At 41.3% G+C, this 25,628-nt stretch overlaps 1 protein-coding gene across 2 annotated transcripts in view; it reads left to right on the forward strand.

The window, feature by feature from the left end:
- fermt2 (FERM domain containing kindlin 2) overlaps positions 1-14,835 on the forward strand; it is a 46,329-nt gene extending 31,494 nt beyond the window's left edge. Inside the window, exons 7-16 of one of the 2 annotated variants that reach the window (XM_078277112.1) lie at positions 118-225; positions 3,705-3,839; positions 4,454-4,503; positions 5,101-5,225; positions 5,350-5,456; positions 5,545-5,763; positions 10,258-10,382; positions 10,504-10,645; positions 12,299-12,503; positions 12,962-14,835. In XM_078277112.1, the coding sequence (XP_078133238.1) occupies positions 118-225; positions 3,705-3,839; positions 4,454-4,503; positions 5,101-5,225; positions 5,350-5,456; positions 5,545-5,763; positions 10,258-10,382; positions 10,504-10,645; positions 12,299-12,472 (1,185 nt within the window). In that variant the 3' untranslated portion in view covers positions 12,473-12,503; positions 12,962-14,835. Of the gene's footprint in view, positions 1-117; positions 226-3,704; positions 3,840-4,453; positions 4,504-5,100; positions 5,226-5,349; positions 5,457-5,544; positions 5,764-10,257; positions 10,383-10,503; positions 10,646-12,298 lie in introns of both variants that reach the window. The other variant, XM_078277111.1, reaches the window with a different exon arrangement.
- The last annotated feature ends 10,793 nt before the right edge of the window (positions 14,836-25,628 follow it).

A 25,628-nucleotide genomic window follows, 5' to 3' on the forward strand; every position in this document is an offset into this window, starting at 1 on the left:
CTTCCAACTAGTGCTTCCAACTAGTCTAGTTGTGTCCTGTGTGTATCAGAGTGTGAGAGAGCGTGATAATCTGCTTGTTTGTATGCATGTTAACCTCTGCGACAAACCTCTCCACAGTATGATGCCATCCGAGTGAACCAGCTCTATGAACAGTCCAAGTGGGCCATCCTGCTGGAGGAAATTGAGTGCACGGAGGAGGAAATGATGATGTTTGCTGCCCTGCAGGTAAAGTGTGTGTGTGTGTGTGTGTGTGTGTGTGTGTGCGCGCGCCGATGGGCACATTGCCTTCTCATCTGCAAGCTAATGAATTAAATGGGCTTCCAGCCCAAAACTGAGACATATTGCTGTCATTTCTGGCTTGGATATATTGCACATTGATGCAGAATGAGTTAATGGGGGCATTTTCACACATATCCCCACTGGGCAATATCAACCAAGTCTCTTTATTTTTGACTCATAGTTTAGAGTTTAAAAGGAGTAAATAGCCTTTCAACAAGAAAATCTCTTATGAATTAGTAATTATGATTAACTTGAAAGACATTAATGCCTTTACCTCAATTAGGTTTCATAAATGTTATTGTACAATTTCCAGCATTATATTTTTCCAACATTAAATTCTCTCACTAATAGTAAGGGATTTCAAGCATGTTTATATAATGGGCCAACCTTGAGGCAACTTGCTGTAGCCACTCATACAGAGCTGATCTGACCTGGACTTTGGAGCCACTGGCAGCATCAGACACACTCATTTCTCTTTTGAGACAAGTTTAATGGAAGATCAAGATGAGGAGAAATGGGGATCAGTGGAAGTGATATACAGATGTGAGGCCCTTTAGCCCCCTCAGGTAACCCCTTGTAATCTGGGAGTGGTGCCCCTGCTATTTCTGACCCTCATAAACTGTGGGTGCCAAGACCTGAAGACGCCAGCCTGTCCTCACCCCCAGGGTAATTATAGAGCATCTTGGGCCACAGGACCCAGTGCCTCCAGCCCAGCCCACCCACCCATCCCCAGCAAGGCACTGTCTCATAGACCTGCTTACATTCCTCTAGAAGCCCTCTTACACTCTGAGGTGTTAGGTGTGTTTCATCAGATCGGTTATAGTTACACTTAACTGGTTTCTTGTTACTCTTCCTGAGAGAGATGCTAATCAGAGTTGGGTGTTTAGACTGGTCGCTACTCTGTCGCTACCTGTCTGTTAGCACACTGGTAGCTACTACTATGTTTCAGCTGGGTAGGATGAGCTCAGGGCTTTTGGCTACAGTTTCACTGGTGAGAGTGGATACACAGGGTCTAAATAAAGACCAGTGATTGTCCACTTCCAGTATGTCGCTGGCTTGTGTTAGCATGCTATCACCTGGACCTTTTATATTGGCAGTACATAGAAATTAGGTAATCAGGAGTCTTTCCCCTCAGGGAAAAGACTGAAATATATTAAATCCAAAACATTCCGCTTTCTTATTAGCACATACTGCAGAACCATTCAGCTACTCAATGGATCCAACACTACAACAGCACCTCAGGGATACAATGCACTGACACTTTATAACTCTTGACTGCACTGACTTGTAGGGTGCCCTTCAGCACTGGCACTCTACTTTTTTAACACATATTTATCTATTTTATTATGGGATAAATGGTATGCATTTGTGGGGGGGAGCAAGGGTGGGGGGTTGTGTCTACATGTGTTTTTATCAGGTATGGACTGTCCTGCTGTGAATGCTTTGTTTTTTTGTGTAATGAGCACACTGCACCAAATTCCTAGCAACTTAGTTGCATGGCAATAAAGTTTTGAATCTTGAAGAACAGGAACCGACCTCATAGTCACCGACTTGGGGCACTGGTTGTACTTTGAACCTCAGCAGATAAACACGTACACTCCAACCATTCACACAAACAGGAAACAAGCCCCCCAGTGTTGCAGCTTTAAAAGACTGTCAGAGTGGAAGAGGCGGAGGAATGGAGTGTCATGGCGAGCCCTTTGTCCCACATTCTGTAACCTTAGCTGGGCTAAAGCCTCACATATCCCTCTCAAAGTCTGCCTCTGTATCTCTCACTCTCTCGACAGCTGTTCATTCATATATTGGTGGGGAGTTGGTGATGGGTTGACATTGTAAATACCATTTGTCATCAAGTTGTATTTAGTGTCTGTGACTCACACTAAGAGGTAAACACTGTTGGGTTTTCAGTAATACCCCCATCCTGATGAATTGGTGTTTTCAGTTTTCTTTTTCCCTTATTGGCCTAGTCTCACATGTGTTCCCAGTACAATCAATTATATAGCCTGTTTCAGTTCAAAGACGTGCCAAAAACACATTGTTCAAACGTACCTCTTATTTCTCTCATCACCGACCGCTTCATCTTTTCCTCATCCTGAAACTAGTCTCCTCATCTTCATCTCCTTCAAAGATAAAAGTCAAAGTCATTGTTTCATCTCTGGTGCATACTGGCAGCACTTGCCAACATAAATGCCAACACATCTTAAAGTATTTATGTGGCTGTTATCACAGACCAATTCACTTTTATAAGACAAAGTTGGAGGTTTGTGCACCGGTAGCAAACATAGCAGGATACTTTATATATCAGCAAAACTGTTGCCAAGGGTGCAATTATTAGCGGTTGCCTTTTCCATCACTTTTTTAAGTCAATATCTGGGACTTGGGGGTTTTTTTTCACCAGGAAGGCTTCAGTGAATCTGCTGGGTAGAAACATTCTGTAACTGGAAGATTGTAGGTCTTAACAGTGTTGAGTTGTTACTTTGAAACCTTGTCCACAGCACCACATACTTTGCTCCAACTGTTCACACTGTTCCCTAAAACCCCTGCTGACGTGCATATTGTACGTGTGTGCCTTAAGGCCCTGACACACCAACCCGATTATCGGCCATCGGACAGTCTGGCGAGGTCGGTGACTCGAGTCTGTTCGTTGTGTTCCGTGCCGTCGTCCGTCGGAGGGGCCGTCGGCCTTCGTTTTGGCCGACCTGACTTGCTGGGTCGGACTCAATGACCAATCTGATTGGTGGAGTGCTAACTCGAAAATGGCGAGCGGGATGAGTAACGGACGCCTCTCAAAATCTGACAAAAATCTTTTAAACTGACCTTTATCGATCTGAAATGAAGACAGATTCAGCAACTGTATGGCCTATTTCTCGCTTAAAATGTTTTTAGAAACACGTTTCAGTGAACTACTTTCGTAAAATACGAGATTGTATTTCGAACAAGCCGCCATTACTATCGGCTGGAGAAGCTGGACCCACGTGACGCGTTCGTCATTTCCGGATTTCATTTATTGGGGCGACAATACAGATTAGCGCAGCCTGCTGTTATGGAGACGTATTACGTCTCGCGCACACGCAGAACGTACGCTCATGTCGGCGTCGCTTCGGTGTGTTCCGAGGCACTTTTTGGACCTCGGGGAGCCGACTGATCAGTCCGACTGCCTTTTCTGCCGACGGTCGGCCGTCGGGTTGGTGTGTCAGGGCCTTAAAAGGAGGATGTTAAGAAAAACATTCTTCAAAATTCTCTGTATGTAACTGGTTCATATGCATGACTGAGAAATCTAGAAACGAAGAAAAAAAAAGTATATCAAACATTATGTAATCTCAAAATAGAAAATGTGTAGAAACCCTGGTTTAACACAGCAAGTTAAGTGCTCGAAAGGTATTTAAAAATGGGCCTAACTGGGGTTATCTTTTTTTCCCTCTCAGTACCACATCAACAAGCTGTCAATCATGTCTTCAGACAACCACCTGAATAACAGTGAGAAGGAGGTGGATGAGGTGGATGCAGCCCTGTCTGACCTGGAAATTACTTTGGAGGGAGGGAAGACGTCCAACTCACTGGTATGACAACACTGCGACATCTTCACATTCACTACAGAAAATACCTTTTGGTTGTGGATTACGTGTACTGGGCTCCAAACTCATTATGTGTTTGTTTATTTGTTGTCCCAGTTGCAGCAGCTTGGCAGTGTGTTTGGTCCTTTGTTTCTTTACTGTTTGGAGATTAAGTGTACTTTCACCAGCTGTAATAAACAGGAGCGGAGACATACATAGACACTGTACACTGACCCAGGGGAGGGGAAAATCACAATGAATTATTTCACTGGGAGTGCTACATGTCACACAGTTGTTTATCAGGGCTGCATCTGACAAAAGACTGGGGGTGTGAGATATTTGACACTTAAACAAGCCCAACAAAGGCTGTATGTTACATGGGTAAGTTGAAAATATATGCGTTTGTTATAACAGCAGCCCCGCCTCAAGAACTTGTTAAATTTCTACAGCTTATCAGAAGAAACTGAGCTTTGAGATATTACATAAGAAGGAAGTGCTGTCTTTAGCATACTCTACTGAGCAATGACATTGAAACTGTTGAAAGTGAAGCCATGTTTTTATTGTTTTGTATTCACATCTTCCAGGTTTATACTAACAATGGGTTTTTCATTTCCTCCTAGGGTGACATCACATCTATTCCTGAGCTAGCGGACTATGTTAAAGTCTTCAAGTAAGATCCCACAAGACCACATGCACTTTCATCGTTATCAAAAAAACAAGAACTGAATGAGTGCGTGCAAAGATTGTATTTGTCCAAAAGATGTTGAGTCTCTCGGAGAACCAGGAAATAACATTTTCAGGCTAAATGAGAGAGCTGTTGCCTGGTTTGCATCAGTGTAATAGGCTGCATTGTTTGCCAAAGGACATTTACAGGCTGAGCTTTCAGTTTAGCTTTTCAAAGTGATTACAGTTGGACCAAGCATATTTTTAACCATATTCATTTTTGGCTTTACGCCTTTGCTGACAGGAAGGTGGCCCCTGGAGTGGTTGTCTCATAAAATGTATAAACCATTGGGGGGGTATGATATCAAGCGGCATTTCCGCTTCAATGGTTTTCCATTAATGTTCACGTCCAATGCTGGCTGTTTTCCTATTCACCTTGCTGACTTTGCACTTAAGAAGCTCTCCCTGTCTTTTCCCCCTCTCCTTTGTACGCGCTTATGATCTCCCCTCCCCCACTCTTCCTCTTGTCCACTAATAAAGAAAATGGGTGTTTTTTCCATCTGAAGTCTGACATGTCTCCCTTTGTCTGTTATATATTTTCCAGACCCAAGAAACTGACACTGAAGGGCTATAAGCAGTACTGGTGCACATTCAAGGATATCACAATTTCCTGTTACAAGAGTAAAGAGGAGGCACATGGGACACCTGCTCTCCAAATGAATCTTAGAGGTGCAAACACACAAAATGTCATTTCATGGCCATGCAAGAATGCATTGCTTATTTTTTCTGTCTAAAGAATGAGGTGTGAACTTTGACCTCTTCTTCCGCTCTGAATTTTGGCTTCCATGTGTAGGCTGTGAGGTGACTCCAGATGTTAACATCTCTGGTCAGAAATTCAACATCAAGTTGCTAATCCCTGTGGCTGATGGCATGAATGAGATCTGGCTTCGTTGTGACATGGTAAGACTGAATTAAGTTCACAATTTCTGATCATTTCTTGTCCTTTTTAATAGATTTATAATAACCAGCGTTTGACTTTCTTCTCCAGGAGAAACAGTACGCCCACTGGATGGCTGCATGTCGCTTGGCCTCCAAAGGAAAGACCATGGCCGACAGCTCTTACAACCTGGAGGTCCAGAACATTCTGTCCTTCCTCAAGATGCAACACATGAACCCTGACCCTCAGTTCATTGAGCCAATTACCACCGATATCAACCCAGAATGCCTAGTGTCCCCGCGCTATCTGAAGAAGTACAAGAACAAGCAGGTAAGCCATGCAATTGGAGCTTAACCATGCAACCTCTGAATGCACTGTAGGGTGTACACGTGGAAGGTAAAGCGTGTAGTTAGAAAGATACATACGTACGAAAGGTACCTATCTTCTCTACTGTGTATTTTGTGTGAGGTTGTTTACTTGTTTGATCAGTCGGTTGTGGAGTTAGATGGAACAGCGTCTGATGCTTCCCAGATGGCCGCCTCCTGGCATCAGGCTTGTCTTGCATTGGAATGTAGCCTGCCTCTACTCCCCCTCCTTTACTCTCCTCCTCTTCCCTCTGTTTTGTCTCTCCACCCCCCTCTGTCCAAGGGGAAACCAGGACAGCAGACGTCCAAACCACTCAACATCCTCACAGTAGAGCTGCTCATGTCATGACTGTAATGGATAGTTGTCTGCTCTCGGCCTTTGTGCTTGTAGACAAAAGTGTAGAAATGGCCGTTGACTTGTAGGTGCTCAGTTCATCTGGTAACATTGACGAAAAATCTGAATATATTGTCTAGGGGTGGGGGGGGGGGGATCGATATAGCATTGCAATATTTATCGTGGCAATACTGTATCGATACACAGACGCAAAATATCGATCTATTATATATGTCTTGGTCAGTTTGTCTGCTTGACGATCCCATTTTGTAGCAACAGAATTGAAGTGAGATGAACAAACAGAGAAATGTATATTTTTAGATAAAACAGATGTTGACAAAGTTTCCTTTTGGGAACATCATTTTAAATTGGGAAAAATTTGAAGTTGGAAAAAGGGTAATAAATTGCAATATATCGCAGGATATTGCAATATGTTTAAAATCGCAATAATATTGTATCATGACATAAGTATCGTGACGATATCGTATCTTGAGGCCTCTGGGGATTTCCACCCCTAATATCGTCTATGTCTAAACATATTATGGATTAGTCACCTGCAAACATCATAACCAGTTGTAGAATTTAAGCACTAATAATGAATTAACTTCTAAGCGTAATTCTACAATGTGCCCAGCAGATTTGCATGTAAGCAACAGGCTGGTGTGTGTACATAAGAACAGCTGAGTACACGGCTGCCATAGCTATGTAAGTTGGGGGTGGGTGAGGAAGGGGGCAGGGTTGCCTCCTCATAGCTTTCTCACTCAGTCTGGTCTTGTTTAAGACTGCTAGGCAGTTCGAGGGATGTTGGTAGGTTGTTTGTACCGTAAGTGATGACTCAGAAATGGTCTGGGCCTGAAATGGATGTCTAGAGACCAAGGTAGACAGAAAGATAGATTCAGGTCCTATAAATGGGTGTCAGCATGGCTGGTATGCTGCAGGCACTTCTAGTTTGCCACAATAGAAACCAGACTTGTTCTTGGTTTCTTTGATACTCCTGTAACATAGGAAACATGAGTATCACATGGTTCTACTGAACTCATGCTTGATACATTCATATGGGACTGCTGTCACAGGTTAATCTCTGAACGTCACTGTTCTACAACTCAAGTTCCACATACAGCCCTGCTAAAAATAAAACAATTACAGAAGTACCAAAAAAAGTTTCAGTTCTCTCTTTCTCTTTGTGTCCCCTTTCTCCCTTTTTCAGTCGTCAGGAAATAACTTTAAATATTGTTAGGGTCAATACCTTTTTTATGATTTTATAATTCTAATTCATATCACCATCTCTAATAATAAAAGGCGTTTTGCCAAAACCGAGGAGTGACTGACCGATCCATGTTTAAATCAAGAAAGGATCACGAAGCCAGGTCGCTTTATGCACATTGACCCATTCAGACCAGCCAACCTGTGGGTTTAACCCATGGCATGGTGTCAGTACTGTTGGTCTGAGAGAGAAAAATTATTGCACTAGTGTTTGGTTCTCTATGTACTGCAATTTCCCAAAGAAGGTTTCTTGGATTAGTTTTTCTGGAAAGCTGAAACGTGATACTGAGGTTTCCTTAACATATTCTACATGACTAAAAGACTGTGCTGGACAGTGATATTTTAACAGCTCATCATTTTAATCAAGATTAAACAATAATGATTTTGCTAACATTGAGGAGCTACAGCTCCCATGAACCAAATGCTATCATGGGAGCTGCAGTTAATATAGTAATTGTTTTATCTTTATCATGAGATGCTGAAATGTCACTGTCCACTGACCCATTTTGGACAGACGGACCGTTTCTGCTTTTAAGAATATGGACAGAAAACTTCAGTGTCAATGCGTCCAGTGTTTCTGTTTTTTTTTTTTTTTTTTTAGAAAGACAAATGGAAAATACATCTGTGGCATAATACGTTGCATGGAATAGAGGCTAGCTTGAACAGGGGGCAGGACTTTTTAGTGGTATTAGCCCAGCAGGGTGTGTGTCCATCTGGGGCTGTGGTTCTTTCTGGTCCGGCTCCAGTCTCACTCATAATCCCAGTCTGATAGGGGGTATCCGCAGGCACACAACATGAAAGAGTAGCAGCATATGTACAGTATGTGTATGTGCCCGTGCACTCGCACACACGTGTACTCATGTGGTGGGCGTGGGGCGTCAGGAAATGAGCCGTGCCTGGGAATGCTGCGCGGGAAAACTGTCTGGGGAAAAAAAGCCCATTCGCTCTCAGTCAGATGCAACCCCTCCCCATCTCTCTTAAACTGGACTTCCTGTTGCAAAACTGGTCTGAGGAGACTTCCGTGCTGCAGCTCCCAGCGGATACACACACAGGAATTTTTAGGGTGCATATATCCTTGGTCATATAGATACATTTTGACAAGAGAAAACCAGAATTAAAGACAAAATAAAGTAGTAGGAGTAGTAGGGGTAGGAGTAGTAGGAGGAGTATGGAGACATGGTACTCCTATAGCTTGGTGCTTCCAAAATGTGCTGCTTGGTGCATACTGCCATCCTGTGGACGAAAGTGGAAATTATGGAGAAGCTGTGTGATTTATTTTAATGGCTCATTGCGAAAGTATAATAATAAACAGCCATTATGAAATGTACAGTTCCGGTACCTACTTCTAATGTGAAACCACACAAATGTTGTGTAACCTCCCTCTTTTTTTCTTAAAATAAATGACACAGTGTCTGACTGCTGCTCTCTCTCTCACTGTTGTGGCTGAATAGTGCATGACCTCCAGACTCCACAGCCCCTCTTCCCACCTTGTTTCTTTAATTACAAATGCGGCCTCCTACGTTATTGTTTTGGATCTTTCTTTCCTCGACATTGATCATACTTGCTTGTTCTCTTTGTCCAATCTTTCTTTATTTTCTCTCCTCTTGTATGCATCTCCTACCTTCCTCTGTGCCTTTCTCCCACCCCCACCTTCCATCTTCAGCCAGGCTCTATCAGGGACTTGGTAAGTTGAGTTATGTGTCCACTGGGTGCCTTTATAAGCCTTAGATACATGTATGTGCATGTGTGTATAAACTCTGAACACTTTTTGTGTCCGGGTTGCCTCACCTAACCAAAACTAGTGCAACTATATAACATAGTGGCTGGATAAATAGAATCCTCCGTGTTAGTTAGTTTGTTTGTTTGTTTTTGTCACTAGCTCTAATGTTTTCAGGGTGCCATAAGACAAATGACACATCTCTATTTCTACAATATTGGGACATCTGTATTGTGTTTGTACCATCAATGGTAAACAAAATACACACGGTACTCAGTAAAATAAATGGACCATGCAGGTGTTTTTGCGCGTTTTAGCCCATTTAACAGCAGTTCTATACATGAATGCCAAACATTTATCAAAGCAAATCATAGGTTTAATGTGTTTTGAGTGATGTGTTTTATTTTTCTGTCAGTAAAATATGTATAGCAGAGACTAGAAACTTGCTGAAGGTAAGTGATCCATCACAGTAAAGCAAATTTATTTTGTTTTTTTGTTGTAATGCAGTTGAACAGTGACTGCTGAATCAACACCAACGAAATTATGAACTTATCGATTAATTCCTGACGACCGTATTTGCTTTGTTTTTTTTTCTTTTTACCTTTTTGATTTTTATTTTGATTTTTTCAATTAAGCTCAAGAATGCAATGCCAATCAGTAGCTGACTGTAACATGTGGGAGGTTCAAGGTGATGGATTACTTATTACTTACTCTGGATGTCTCTGTTACACTGCTCTTACAGGTGAATTAGTTGATCAAATGTTGGGCTGCCGCCCTAAAAAGGATATAGGGACAGTGTGGGAACACACACATGCATGCTCACTCGCACATTAACCTTAGTCTGGCTCCTCAGGGGGCTCATAGGTTTATATTTGTTTGTCTGTCTATTTTGTAGCTGTGTGAAGTAGAGTCTCACTGTGACAGCCCTCTGCTTATTGGCTGACACTGTGTGTGCTGATGGCTTTATGGAATTAGCACACAGCTTGTTTACGCACTGTGTGGATTTGGGTGCATCGGCTGGTTTAAGTGTGGTGATGGGATACATTTGTTTACAGTGTGGAGTGTGTTGGTGTTTGTAGAGACTCAAATGGTGGAAGCATACTGAAATGTCATGTGTGTGATGTGTGTGGTTGTGTATTTGTCAGATTTCAGCCCGGATCCTTGAAGCCCACCAGAATGTGGCCCAGATGAGTCTCATCGAGGCCAAGATGCGCTTCATCCAGGCATGGCAGTCCCTGCCTGAGTTTGGAATCACTCATTTCCTTGCCAAGTAAGCTGATGTGTCTTTCCACTTATATCACCCACTCTCTGTTTTATGTGCTGACAGGGACTCATATTGTCATTTGATCGGCACAGTTTCATTTCACAGTGGATTTTCTTCTTCTCTGCAGGTTCCAGGGTGGAAAGCGGGAAGAGCTGATCGGCATCACTTACAACCGTTTGATCCGGATGGATGCCGGCACTGGAGATGCTATTAAGACCTGGCGCTTCAGCAACATGAAACAGTGGAACGTCAACTGGGAGATCAAGATGGTAGGGAACCCATTTAATATATTTTAATGTAATAGTTTTCTTTTCAAAGTTATTCGCGTCCTACTCTCACTCAGTGTTGGGAGTTAATGTTTCTGGAGCTGAAACTTTTCAACTGAGTTCAGGGGAACTCTCACTCATTTTTTCTCATCAAAGTTTCCATACAGGTCTGGGGGAGTATTACTGTATACGTGGAAAAAAAAGTTGTCGGAAAGAAGTGAGCTTATCAGACTGTCTACCTGTAGCCCGCTCCTCATCTCTGCTTGAGGCTAGCATCCTAACATAACACACCCTAATATCCAACTGAATTGTCCGCGACCGAGCTGCATTGTGGGTAACATTGACGGTTATTGACGATATCTCTGGTTCTGCCGCATTGATTTTGGTACTTTGTTCATTGCGAGTCGAGTGCTATTCTAAATCTGAGTGCTCCTGAAGCACTCTTTTAAGCAATTAGTAGTATTATCAGAACAATTGTAAGCAGAAAAACTAAAATGCACCGGTTCCAGCTTCTCAGATGTAATTATGTGCTGGTTTAGATTTTAGATTTATGCTTCTGCGTTAAATCTACGCCATGGCTACGTACACTACCGGTCAAAAGTTTGGGGTCACTTAGAAATGTCCATTCCACTCCATTATAGACAGAATACCAGCTGAGATCAGTTGCATTGTTTTTTTTAATCAGGGCCGCAGTTTTCAGATTACATTATGTGCTTACATAATTGAAAAAGGATTCTCGACTGTTGTAGAAAGAAGTGGCTGATCTTTAATGCAGTATCTACGTTGCCCACTATCAGCAACCAGCCATCCAATGTTCCAAAGGCACATTCTGTTTATTAATCTGATATCATTTTAAAAGGCTAACTGAGAAAACATTGCAGAAACCTTTTGCAATTATGTAAGCACATAATGTAATCTGAAAACTGCTGCCCTGGTTAAAAAAACAAGGCAGGACAGGGGTCTTCAACGTTTAGGCCAAGGACCCCTTAACTAAAAGAGAGACAGTGCAGGGACCCCCTACTACATATGTTGTATAAAATGAAGTTGCATATGGGGCCTATGCCCATACCTTTTTTGCATAGAATACTAAGCTATTAAAATAGCCTAATAATTGATTTTATAAATCATGTTTTAATGTTAAACGTATATGTGGCACGGTGAATCCTTAGGATGAACTGTATCTGGAGATGGATATCTAAGTGACTACCTTACCTATAGGCCAGTAAGCCTATCATCAGTGGGGATTTATATTTGCTAATAAAATGTGAGATTCATGTTAAGACTTTTTAATTTTTGAAAAAATGTCAAAGTTTTGCAATAATTTGGAGGCCCCCCTGCATTGACTCTGAGGACGCCCTAGGGGTCCCGGACCCCCTGCTGAAGATCCCTGCTCTAGAGTCGCTACTCACTCCGAAGCTAGTCACCAACACTCGCTCTACCACACACTCCCCAGCACACAAACACACATGGCGAAAGCTCTGTGTGGAGCCTCCGCAGGACCATACATCACTCTTTAGTCTTCTTCTAAGATGGTAAATTGAATACTTTTGGGTTTCAGACTGTTGGTGGCATGACAAGACATTTGAATGAAAATGCAATTCCCTTTCACCAGTTTTGATTGAAGCATGACTCGTGTGCTTTGCTCTGTGTGCTCAGGTGACGGTGGAGTTTGCCGACGAGCCCAGTCTGTCTTTCATCTGTGCCGAGGTGGACTGTAAGGTCGTCCACGAGTTCATCGGCGGCTACATCTTTTTGTCCACGCGTGCCAAGGACCAGAACGAGTCTCTAGATGAGGAGATGTTCTATAAGCTGACCAGTGGCTGGGTCTGAGCTGCCCCCGAACCGCCAGGGGCTAACCATAGTAGGTCAGGGGCCAGGAGGGGAGTGGCTGGGTGGTGGAACCACAGTGTATGGGTTATTTTATTATTTTATTATATTTCTCAGTCTGTTTAGAGCTGTGCTGGAGAATCCAGACCAGCGCTAAAATTGCCATGGCTGACACCGTTTTTATTGTTCTAGTTTATGTTTGCATTAACACTGACAAGGTCATTTGTTACAACACTAATGTTCTGGTGAATGCAGTCCAGAAGAACTTTTGAACCTAGACTCCTGTGGTTGAACAGAAGCCTTACACAAACCTGAACCGGGAAGTTCCTCAGTTCTCCGACGACCACCTGCCTCCTCTCCTCCTGGACTGATGGCCATCAACTTACGTCCATGACAACCCTTTAGAACCAATCAAACGCCAGATTAAATCCCAAAGAATCCTTTTTATTTTTCACTTTCTCTCACTGCCTTTTTTTTCCCTCTCTCTTCTAGAACTGGACTACATGAGCTGACATCTAACTGTCAATAACACACGTTGTAATCGTAGTGCCACAGATACCTACGTACAGTTATATAGAATTATTTATCCAAAAAAAAAAACGGGACTTCATCAAAGAGTCCAATCAAAAGGTTATCTGTGGGCAGCAAAGGCCACCAGTCGCAGCACTACATGTCCATCCTATCCACTATATGAAGGGTTTAATCTCTTTGAAGTCACATGTAAGCACTTCTACAGTATACAGTCCTGTTAATGAATAAGCTGTTTTTAAATTTCCTTTTTGCTTTTGATGTCTGTTGTCTTTGTTTCAGATCTAGTCCAGAGTGATTGTTTCCTCTGTTGAGTCTAATGAAATTGTCATTGTATTAGCTGAGGTGTGACATTGAGAGCCTGAGTTTTGTATTTAATAGACTGCTGATAGCGAGCATGTCTGGAAACACACTACAGTTCAGTGCACTGGGATGGATGGCCTGTGGGTTTGAAAATCTTGATGTAAATGTCCTTTCTGCAAAAAAAGAAGTCATCTTAAAAAGTCATAAGTTCTAGTGCTCAGTATATCTGTTTCTTGAAAACACATTCAAAAAGAATAATTTGTCAGTTGGTATGTTGAACTAAGGTAGATTACTGATGTTCATGTGTATTTAAAAATGTCATCCAGTTTTTAAAAAACATTTGAAGACAACACAAAGCTTTATCTTTTCCCAGCTTTAGGCAGTCCCCCTTTTTGAAGGAAAGGCGTTTTCGTCTTCTGGCCTTGAAGTGTGAATTGGAAAATTATTTGCCAGTTATGTCTGTTTATGGCTGCTGTTCTTCCCACAGCTTAATGTCAACAGCAAGTTGCTAAATCTCAACAGCATTTTTGAAATTGCATTCAAAAAGATTTGAAAGCCCTGGCATCTCATTGCTAAGTGCATGTGCACTACGTAACCGAAGGAATCATTGCTCCCTTGTACCACCTTTTAACTTTATTGCCGTTCTGTCTCTCACACCATATAGTATTATTATTATTATTATTATTATTATTATCATTTTTATCATTACACACCAGCAAAAGGTCACCGAGTTTGAAGAATGAATATGCAACTTCTTTTTTTTCCTTCTGTCCTCAGTATGAAGGATCAATGAATGAAGTATTATTTTTTGTAACTAATGTAAAAACAAACGTTTTATAGAATTGTACAGTTTCTTTCTGCTTTTTGAGGGTTTGGAAGTCTTTCCTTTCAGAAAAGAGAGGGGAAAGCCATCTGTCAACATGTGTAGTATTCATAATTGTGCCTGCTTATGTTGTCCTTACTGAGTTTTCAGATGAAGATAAATATGAATATATATGAAGATAACACTAGTCTCAAACTCCAGGTTTGATTAAAATATTTGTCGAGTACATATTATAATTTCTTTTTAAATACAAATACGTATGCCTTTCCAATGTGCTCATTTTTTCTTCTTCTTGCATTTCGCCTTCATTTTATTGATTTTCTGTTTTCTCTTCTGTCCATTTGTGGCCCTGAGTTGTGTTTTAGCTCATTCTTTAGACTGACCGCGATACTTAAGTTTTGCTGCAAATTTGATTTGCTCAGCGCCTTTTTAAAATACTTCACTTATTTGTCTGGTTTTGTCACAACTGAAGTGTGCCGTTTAATAATGTCCATATGAAGGAGACCCATATTGTTTAGACCCTGGAGTTTGAGACAAATCAGCATAAGTGAACAGAGGTTAGAGAAAATCAAGCCTAGTCTGTGTGTATTTTCTCTGATGTTGTTTTTGTTTGCCTCCAGTGTCGGGAGCAGCGGTGCATGTCCTGCTGTTCTGTTTTCTGACTGTAAAAAATGCATTTATTTTAAAAAATAAAGTAATTTTTATTTAATAACAGTCTCTTCTGTTTTTTTCATTTGCCCTTACGCAAACAATGCGTCAGTGTTCTGACGTCCCAACCCTGTCTGTGGCACTTCTCCCCAAGCCCAGTCATTTTAAAGGCTCAGTCATTTCTTAAAACAGCTAGGCACTGTGGTTTTTGGAAAATGTTACTCTAAAGGCACTGACACACCAACCCGGTAACAGGCCGTCGGATAGTCTGGCAAGGTCGGTGACTTGGGTGTGTTCGGTGTGTTCTGTGCCGTCATCAGCCGGAGGAGCCGTTGGCCTTCATTTTGGCCGATTTGACATGTTGAATCAGTGGGTGGGCAGTCAAACTCAATGTGATTGGAGGAGTGCTAGCCTTTGACTAGCGAATCGGTGCACGAGAAAACCAGAAGTGACGATGGTAAACGTACCAGATAAACGGTGACGAACGCCACTCAAAATCTGACGAAAATCTTTCAAACTGACCTTTATCGATCTGAAATGAAGACAGATTCAGCAACTGCATGGCCTTTTTCTCGCTTAAAATGTTTTCAGAAATGCGTTTTGGTGAACTATTTTCGTAAAATACGAGATCGTATTCCGAACGAGCCGCCATTAATGGTCGGCTTTGAAATTCGGGGGAGAAGCCAGTCCCACGTGACGCGTTCGTCATTTCCGGTTTTCATTTTTTTGGGCAACAATACAGATTAGCGCCGCCTGCTTTTACCTCGGGGAGCTGACTGATCAGTCCGACTGCCTTTTCTGCCGACGGTCGGCTGCACAATAATGAATGTCGTGTTTTATTTAGCAAAATGTCATTGCGTTGTTCTATCCTATGCAATGTTTCCTTAATTTCTAAGCAGATTTTCTATGCTGTATTCTGATAAAATCACCTGGGCCCCCCCTCACTGATTTTCAGACTTATTTAAATTTTTGAAATAAACTTTAAAAAGAATATATTTTTTACATAATTTGGCGGCCCCCCTGCACTAACTCTCAGGACCCCCTAGGGGGACCTCTGCTTTAAGGTTCTCAGTCATCCAGCTCATTGGGTGTTTAGAAGTTAGTCGAATGTGGCTCACTCTCTTAGTCTTGAAGGCCTCTTAATTATAGAGAGCATGAGAAACTTGTTGGAGAAAGTGTTTTCTCATGTCTCCTTAGGGTCTCCATATAGTTAGTCTCTATCAGCATATGAGATGCTTCATGAGAACTAATGATGAAAAAGTCTTAATACTGTAGTTAACTGCACTGAATCTGATACTAATACTACCAAAAGTTGTTTTTTTTAAATAAAAAAATGTACACTATTGTCCTACAGATAAATGTACATGTACAATGTACAACAAATAATTGAAAATGTTATTTGCACATGTCCTGCATACAAACATGTGTACATGTCCACTGGTTATGTTTCTCCACTAGAGGGCAATGCGCAGCCACCTGTACTCTCCATCTCTCCACTGCAGTCTCCTGCATTCCAGACTTCTCCAAAGGTTTCTTTGCCCAAATACGACATTTATACCTGGCATCCCAGCAGAAAAGCAAGTGCCAGATTAAGTAGGAGATTAGATCAGAGCAAGGCCCGCTGACAGTCTGTCTATGTGCATGTTTAGGACACAGCACACGTCCCGTCTGTCACAGGCATACGGAGATGTTAGTGGCCATGATAACTGGGGAGCTGCTCACACCACCTGATGTCCACAGTAGTACTGTGTAGAATGGCAGCACATTCGGCATGGGTTAAATAAGGAAGGCTTTAACAAAGATGATTGTGAGTACAGGTGACAGTTGAAAGGTTGGACAATTGCTAGATGAGGTCAGTTTAACGGCCTGGAAAGGAGGACAGTCGTGAACAAAAGAACTTGAAATGAAATATCATCAAATACTTAATTTTCTTTCCTTCACAAAGTGTTAGTAATACTGTGGCAGTGATTCTGGGGGCACACCTGTATGAAGAACGCCATTGCAATCAAAAACTACAATAGTTGAATAAATTCATCTTCTCTCTCTGGTTGGTGCGATAATAACCTGCAGACTCTTCAGCCTTGATGGCACATTCTTTGAATCTGAAAATGTACAGTTGCCCTGCTTTTGTGCACATTTGATCGAATAATTTATACTTTAGTTTTACAGTAGACTCTTGCAATCAACCCTTAAAGTATCAAAGAGCTGACACAGCATTTTAACAGTCTGTGAGCTTGTATCCACCCTGCAGTCAATTGTGAGATCAGATGAGGTGTGCAGCATCGCAGTGGGAACAATGAATCAAATAAGAACATCCTGTTCTTGTGGAACGTGGGTCTCACTGCAACTCTTAAACTCACTTTTGATAGCAGTAACTTCCAAGAAAGCTTTTGAAGCGCACAGAGAATCATTTGTAGATGGGCTTTAGACGTGGAAGCATACCGTTTTATGTCCGATGTTCCCTATATAGCCCATACCAAAGTGGGATCTGGCCCATTGTGTTCACAGTGTGTATGGGAAGTAATGACGTCTCAATGATGGCTGCACCCAGTGACGTGGAATTCCTCACACCCCTTGGGAGGACGGGGGTGGATGACGAGGAGACGTGAGGATGGATGATGTTTATAAATTGTGCTGCCTCATAAACAATTAAAATGCAGGAAAGTAAAAAACATAAGAGAGGGAGCAGAATAGCACCTGTTGCCATTCAACACAGCAGCTTCCTAGTTGAACCGAGAGCATAGTTCACTTTCAAGGAAGTACTGCTCTGCTTTCCTCATTCCTGAAGTTCACAGCTGGTAAAAGTCACTGTTAATGTCATGGGGATCTCTCTCTCTCAAGGAACGTGTTTCTGACATTCACCACTATCGCCTGCAGTGAGTGGAGTGCCATAGACAATGTCAGCCATGACAGCAGATGTGCTGAGAAGCTGGTTTCAGATAAGCCTTGATATTTCCTTGAAGAAAAACTCTCTTTACTCTTCAGAGCAGTGGGTTAACCATGTCTAGATCAATTGTTTCTTTTATTCTCTTTTTCTAACTGCTGACAAAAACCTGTCAAGAGGTAACAGTCAGAGTATATTTAATGGTGGCTGAAAGTTGAAATACTTGCTGCCAAGAGGATCGAAAGTGAGGAGCTCTTGCAGGTTTTTTTTTAAGCATACATGGTCATTCATAAATCATACTGACCTTTGCGATCCGCTGACTTTTCATCTAGCGTCATCAGCAGCTTTACATTTTTGGTTTTCTATTGAAATGTCTGTTTTATGGATTGTCATGAGGTTGTATACAGACATTCATTGTCCCAAGAGGATGAATCCTACTGGCTTTGTTGTTTTCCTGACTTTTCATTTAGTGGCATCAGCAGGCCAACGTTCATGCACTCGATGGATTGGCACCAAATTTTGTACATTTGTCATTCATGGTCCCCAGATGATAAATCCTAATGATGTCGACATTAGGTTTGTTTGGAAATTCTTTATTAGGAATAACTCCTTGAGATGTAGTATCTCGTTTTCGAGGGGGTCCATAAGAGCAAAATTATACAGTACATTCACCATTAGACAAGACAGTTAACAAAACAACTTGAGGGGACCTCAAGAAAAACATACATCACAAACATACATACATACCTACATACATACTGACAGACAAAAGCTCTCCATCACATCAAAACCACTACGGCATTGGATGTATTAGCATGACATTTGGTAGAGACATTCATGCCCCCCTCACTATGTTAGGAGGCATTAGTCTTGTTAAGTTTTTCTATGCCATTTCTCTTTGATTGTCTTCCATAACTTAACTCTTCAAAGTGAATGTTTTTTCAGCATAATTGAGAGGATATATATTGGATATTTTGGTTTGTAAATCAACAGCAAATAGCATAAACTTTAATCACTAAGTAGTCTGATGTGTTTCCAGTGTGTGTGTGTGTGTGTGTGTGTGTGTGTGTGTGTGTGTGTGTGTGTGTGTGTGTGTGTGTGTGTGTGCTGCATTAATTCCCTTAAGTGATTTTTGGAAGCCTACACAGCACAGAAACACTATTTGTTCTTCTTTGCTGAAAATATAAACAAAATACTCAGGATAATAAAAATCCCTCTCCTTAATAGGCAAAAGGCAAGCAAACAATGGACAATTAGGTATTTTTTTTCCAGTCCCTTTCCATATATTTTCACAACTTTTAATATAACGTGCAACATCATTACACACAATTCATGGGCTTTATGGGTTTATACGCTTAACCTCTTGGATTCACATATTAAAGCATTAAAAAAAATCCACCCTAAAAAATACTCACACATGCTATTCACATTATCTTGGACAGTTCAGTCTAGATATGTTTCCATGGAAAAGGCCGGTCTGGGCTAAACACTGAAAAGTGCCAAGACTCCTATCTTGATGTCATCAATTACACTCTGGAGCTGCTAAAATGAGTTGAAAGGCTCTAGAAAACATATGTTCTAGACAAAGCTCTTTCTGGTTCACAGGTTCAAACATCAAACCTATGAGCTCACAAAATCATTTTGTCCGTTAATTAATCCATGTGAAGTTTGTCGGATTGGTATTGGTGCATTCTAGCTTTTAACAGATGTAACAGGCTTTTTTCAATACCTTTTGGGGGGGGGGGGGAGTCGCTGACTCATACACTGGATGTTGGATGTTGTATTTATTGCTACAAAAAAGGTTATCCATCTTCTGTTTTTGTCTTAATAGGAACAGGAACACCTTGTCCATTAACATTTGACACCACTACATCTAATCTGTTGGATGAAGCCTTAGGTCATCCACCTTGTTAGTCTTGCCTTGAAGTCCGGCACATCGCGCATTCGGTTGACGAAATTCTAAACATGCCATTAAAGTCTCAGAGCTGATCCAGAGGGTGTCCTCTCAGCTGATGAGGTCACGTCACATGGTGTTTATAGAGATGAGATGAGGCTGTTGTGAGCCAAGGCGCTTGCATCATCAGTTTTTGCAGCACACAAGATTTTTATGGTCATGCATACATACAGCACACAAGTATACACAAATAAATTACAGCTGAAGCTTCAGATGTTGTGTATTCCTTCTCACCTAACATTTCAAGTTGAATCTTCTCTCGGGCTATTTGCTGTGGGAGTCTTTTCTAAAGTAATCCACTTCTCCCCCAGGGACCTTTTGGCTTTAACCACTGTTGCACAAAATTGGTTAATTTGCATCACCTCGCTCACTAAAACCTGTTTTGTTTGGGCTAAATCTTGTTTTCCAGCTGAGTTAATGCAATTTAAAGGGCTGTTGTTCTTAGGGAATATGTTTGGGACAAACAGACAAGTGTCAGATTTCTTTTTTTTTTTTTTTTCTTTTTTTTTTCTTTCCGTGGTGGTGGAAGAACCTGTCTTTGCCTGGGGCATGATGTGAGCAATGTCTGCTGACTTGTCTGACAAGGAAACAGAGGTATCCTGGGAGATATTCTGTAAAAATCATAAAGCTGCATGAATCAAGAGGAATCTTGCTTTTGAAATATAAGGTGAATAGAAAGGCTCAAATGGGACAATAGGGACATACGTATTCTTCTTCAATAACGGCATGTATTTACTGTAGTATGAACTACTAGGCCTCAGTGTAACATATTGAGATATGTCAGGTGTTGAAATCAATCCCCTTGAATCAATAATATTAAAAAAAGGCCTCTTAACGCCAACGCCTTCTTGGACCTCATGGTGACTTCTCCCTCAATTTCATCCTTCTTTTTATTACCCATTTGCCCTAAACTGTTCTCGGATATCGAGACATAATAAGAAATAAGTCAGTCAGTGCCACCTGTGTCCATGTATCTCCACATTATCTCTCTGTGGTGTTACAGCCCAATGACAGCGTCTCCAAGCGACACCACTTGTTCTGCTGACAATAAAGACCAAAATGAAATTGGTTTCTTGGCTCTTTGTGTTACCCAGAAGGCTCTGCTCATTGAACGGCTAAATTGGCTGCTTTTAACTGAGTGGGTCAGAGGACAGAGTAAAGATGACTCAAACAGACGGACAGAGACTTTGTGTTAAAACTTCAAGTGGATAAACCTGTATCGTAAAAACATTATCAAATGTGTTAACTGATACACAAGTATGCTATGGAAGGTCCATAGGTGCTATGAAGGACTTCTTCAATATAATGTGGATTGAGAGACCTCAATGAGGCATTCAGGTGCCTGAATCGTTTATAATAACTGAGGTGACTTGGTGTATTAGAGAATACCACAATCACGCACACTCCACTCACCTATCAATCAACTGTCTGTCTGCCGTGATGGAGATGGATGTAGTTTGTGGTGTTTAATGGTGCGTGGCTCCATTACAGACTCTTTTGCCTGACGAGTTGCTCCGAAATCTGACTCCAGCACACCCCAGAGTATTAACTTTGATTCAGGATGTGTTCTCCTTTTGAAAATCATGTTTTTACTCCTGAGTTAAGCTGCTGCCTGCGGGAAAAGTGAGATTAAATGTTTCTACAGGGTTGGCATGATGTGTATACTGACAGAAACACTCATAGTTACAGTGAGTCAGTGTTTTGCATTCCACATTGTGTTATCTTTGTACTCCCCAGATATAGAAAATGAACAATTACGATTGATGTGATGTTAATTGTATTGCTGCTTTCATATTATAATGCCAATCTGAAAGGCAAAGTGGAGATGAATTACACCTCTGACACATGTTCTGGTTTTTTGTCTTGTCCAACCAGTTAAAGTTAAATTATTGCAAGATTAGCGAGACCTCTCTCTTTTCCTCATAAACATACAGTCTGAACTTAATTAGATATTGACTTTTTATATTAAAACCAAAGCAACAAAACAGCTATGATTGATTTGAGCATTAAAGTAGCTGGCCGAGCATTCAGATGATGAAATCTAATTAAAGTGTCTGCTTTGGCAAAGGAATATTCCAATGACTGGTCCCAAAATTCTTGCTTAAAAAAGGAAAACCGTCAGTGTGAGCAGTTATATGAATAGTTGTTGGGATCATTTTAAAGAAATGACAGGTCTTTCTGTTCCAGCGGTGCCTGAAAGGTCATATGGATAATGCTTATAATCTGACATATCTTCTGGATGAATCAGATGAAGCCTTTGTCCTGTAATGACTCTCTAAAAGGTACACAGATATACTTTAGAAAGTACGAATAGACATAAAAAGTGGTTCTGCTCAACATAAAGTTCTCCGTAAAGGCAGAAAAACAAAACAGCAGTGCAACAAAAAAAAGTCTTAAAAACAACACATAGGTTATTGTGTATCTAATGTGATTGGTTAGACACCACATGTTCAAAGATATTCTATCATGCACTAGCAGTAAAAATCAATACCAGATCCGAGGTCTAAATATGTTCTTATTTCACGCTCACTTTCACACTTTAAGATTAGCAAAGTGGATTGCAACACTTGACCTGGTTCGATAATGTGAAATGTGCATGGGGAGGGCAGCAAAGATCACGCACACACATACTTATTTCCTCACACAAAGTGTAGTGAAACCTAAACAAAAGGTTGCAGACACTCCCTCCTCACATAAACAGTCCACCTCCCTGTATATGGTGAGTTCCACAAAGTTACCTAAGGTACGAAGCACCAAACAACTCTGATGACAGAAAATTAAAAGCACACTTTGATATTCTCTGGAACATACACAATCTCATGTGAAAGAACACCTCACACACTGTACACATGCATTTAAGGTGTAACGTTTGCGTGTCGGCTCGTCCACAATGAGACATGTTTTTCTCTCTAGTGAGCTCTCATGCAGCTTTGTAACCAGTGTCTGATGTGTGCCTCACACTGTGAAGAGTAAACAACAAACCACATGAATTCAGTGTTTGAGTAGTGCAGCAGCGAGACAGAGAAAGAAAAAAATAGAGAGTAAGAGTGTGAGAGGCAACCGGTGGTCCGAGCAAAGGGTCCCTCGCCCCGTTCCATTCCTCTATCGTCAGATCTCCATGTTTACCCTGCGCACCACGGGGACTGAGGCACCACGTTCTCCCTAATCCAGCCAGCCTGCACAGCTCCTTGTCTAACGTCACAGGCTGGGAGGATGTTTATGTCTTCCAGGATTTTGGGAGGAGGGGTTGAGGGTGTGCAGAGACAGAGAGAGGGGACAGGGATGGAGCCAAGTAAATATTTCACTGTGGAATATGTTTAAAAATATTTTTAAAATAATGCATTTAAATGCTTCCTCTTTATGTAGTGGTGCAATGGAGCCTTAAACAATATAACTTAAACGTGAATACTGTATAATTCTTAATATATGAGCGATGAAGCACTCCAACAAGCAGGTGTGGAACACCAAACAGCATGAATAAATGATGTAATGCTATTTAATAGAAAATCTAAGGGGAATATCAGGAACATTAGTTTTAAGTGGATAAACTGCACTCAGGTTTGACTCAGGTCACACTAAACAAATAACTTGTAAATTCCAAAAGTGCACTAATCATACATTATGTGTACTGTATAAGATATTCAAGCAAATTCACCAGAATAGCGGCGACTGGTTACTTTTCCACCACCGTTCCCTTCCCACAGACAGATTCCAGTCCTATAACACATTGCGGAAACTTCGAGCCACGTGAGCAAAACCTGAAGGATGGGTCAGCCTCTGTGGTGTGTCATGCATCCAAAAGCTAACCTCAGCTTTGAATTGAGCACTGAGCAGTGTCAAGCTTTCAACATATTTGTTGGGCAATCATTCTTCAGACTGTTATTGAGAGACTGGTAGTGCAATATAGTACAAAACCTTGACTTGGTTCAGTGTTTTGCCTCTTTCATCAGAGCAATCAGCGGCCATGTCTTTCCCTTGAGAGAGGCAGCTGCCTGAATTCCCAAACTCACCAGCAGGAAAAAGCTAATGCCCTTTTAACCCTCTCTGCTTGTGTGCGCCTGTGTGGTTGCATGTGTGTGTATATACACAATTTTTTTCCCCCTTAGGCCACTGTCTCTTTTTCCCTTAACCTGGAAAGAGTGACTCATTACAGTGAACGTGTTTGCTCGTGTGGGGGAGCGCAGAGGTACAGCACAGTATTTCTACAGTGTCATAGAGAGTCTAGTATCCAATTCCTTCTTGTTGCTGTCCCAGTGGTCTTGCAGCCATTGCAGCAACACTCCCTTCCAAATTTACAATCAACAGAAGAGTCTGTGTAAATCAAAGTGGATTGTCTGAAGGTAGCGTAAAGAAATAGTCTCAGAAGACACAGCAAACATTTTTCATTTCTAAATTCTTGAAATGAACTATTTCCACATGCTCTACCAGATGGATGGGCAGCTTGCTGTAGTATGAATCACAAAGCCAGACAAACTGTAATATGATCCATAGGAAGCTTGAAGGGCTGGAGGAATGAGGAACTTTTATATTTGAATATTGGGGTGCCACCTGCCAAGTGTGATTTAGTCTTGGAGCTTTAGTTGGTTAATGCATTTATTCATAAGTGAAACACTGAATGACATCTGCTATTAAGTAATACACCTGGTCTTATGCGTTGTTAAAAATGACACCTTACAGGGACTTCAGTATTGCAGCAGATTACTGTAGCACAGAAATGCAAAGCCAGACAAAACTCCTGCAAAGTGTTTTCAATGAGATTTTGAAGGGAAATCAAAAACATTCCTATTTGATTACAGGACTGCTGTTTGTAAGCCACATGAGGATTTGTTTATCCTTTATCATGCATTTAATATCACGGCTTTCTCAATTGACTCACGGACATCTGCTACAGTACAACTGGTCCTCTGCTTAGCATGACAAACAATGACTGCTTAAATGCTCATCTTTTCCCTCTGCAACATGTTAATGATCAGCTGTAGAGACCCAGAGGCAAAGAAACAGAAGCACATAAAACTATCTCAGATGAGGTAGCCTCGTCCAAGTCTGTTCAAAATGAAGACAGAGCTTATAAAAGAAGCCAAATCTACCAGGAGAGGAATTAGAGTGGGGGATTTGGATGACTCGCAACCAGCCAAGCAAAACATTAGACAGACACATGCAGTTCCACTGCCTCTGTTAGTGTGAATTCCCAGGGAACAAATTTCTGTTGGCACGGCTGTAGAAACAAAAAATGGTAGTAAACCGCTGCTGGCAGTTTAGGATAGTCTTGAACATTGACACCTCCCACACATCCAGCAGTAAGATATTGGAAAATGTTCAGCTAGTGTAGGCCTGTCTAAACAACCAATTCGAAGAAGTTAAGCTAGTTTTTTTATGGTGACCTTGGGGAATGGCCTATTACTCTTCCCACTCATAATGTGGGAAGGCTCCCATAATCAGAGATATTTAAAGTTTGAGTCACAGAGACAGGGTGATGCAAACTACAAGCTATTTCCTTAATATAACTATTACAGTATATCCATATAGACTCAAAGTCCAAGTTATTTGGCCAGTAATCTCATCAGGTGTCCAAACAAGTAATTATATATTTAAAAAAAAGCCTAAATGTCCTAGTTTTTGTTCACTTAGGCCACTTCCACACGTACTAAAACGATCACACTTTCCAAAGCTGTTTAAGGTTTGAGTCATACAGACAAGGTAAAAACCTAATTTTCACCAATTTCAATTTATAATATCCCCACAAGGACTCAGCGTGCCTTTGTTATGAGTCCTTGGCAGTGCAGAATTGTCTAAACAAGTAATTCAAATAAGATAAACCAATTTTATTTAATGGTGACCTTTGGGAATACCCTAGCTACTGAACATGAGTTATTGTGTGGGGCGTCCACTATGATCAGAGATATTCAAGGTTTGAGTCATAGAGACTAGGCAATAAAAACCATACAAAAATAATTTTGCTTCCATTATAGTCCAATAGCTAATATTCCCATAGATAATGTCACTACTGTTATAATAACCT

Source organism: Sander vitreus, chromosome 20, assembly GCF_031162955.1.
Source record: "Sander vitreus isolate 19-12246 chromosome 20, sanVit1, whole genome shotgun sequence".
Lineage (NCBI taxonomy): Eukaryota > Metazoa > Chordata > Actinopteri > Perciformes > Percidae > Sander > Sander vitreus.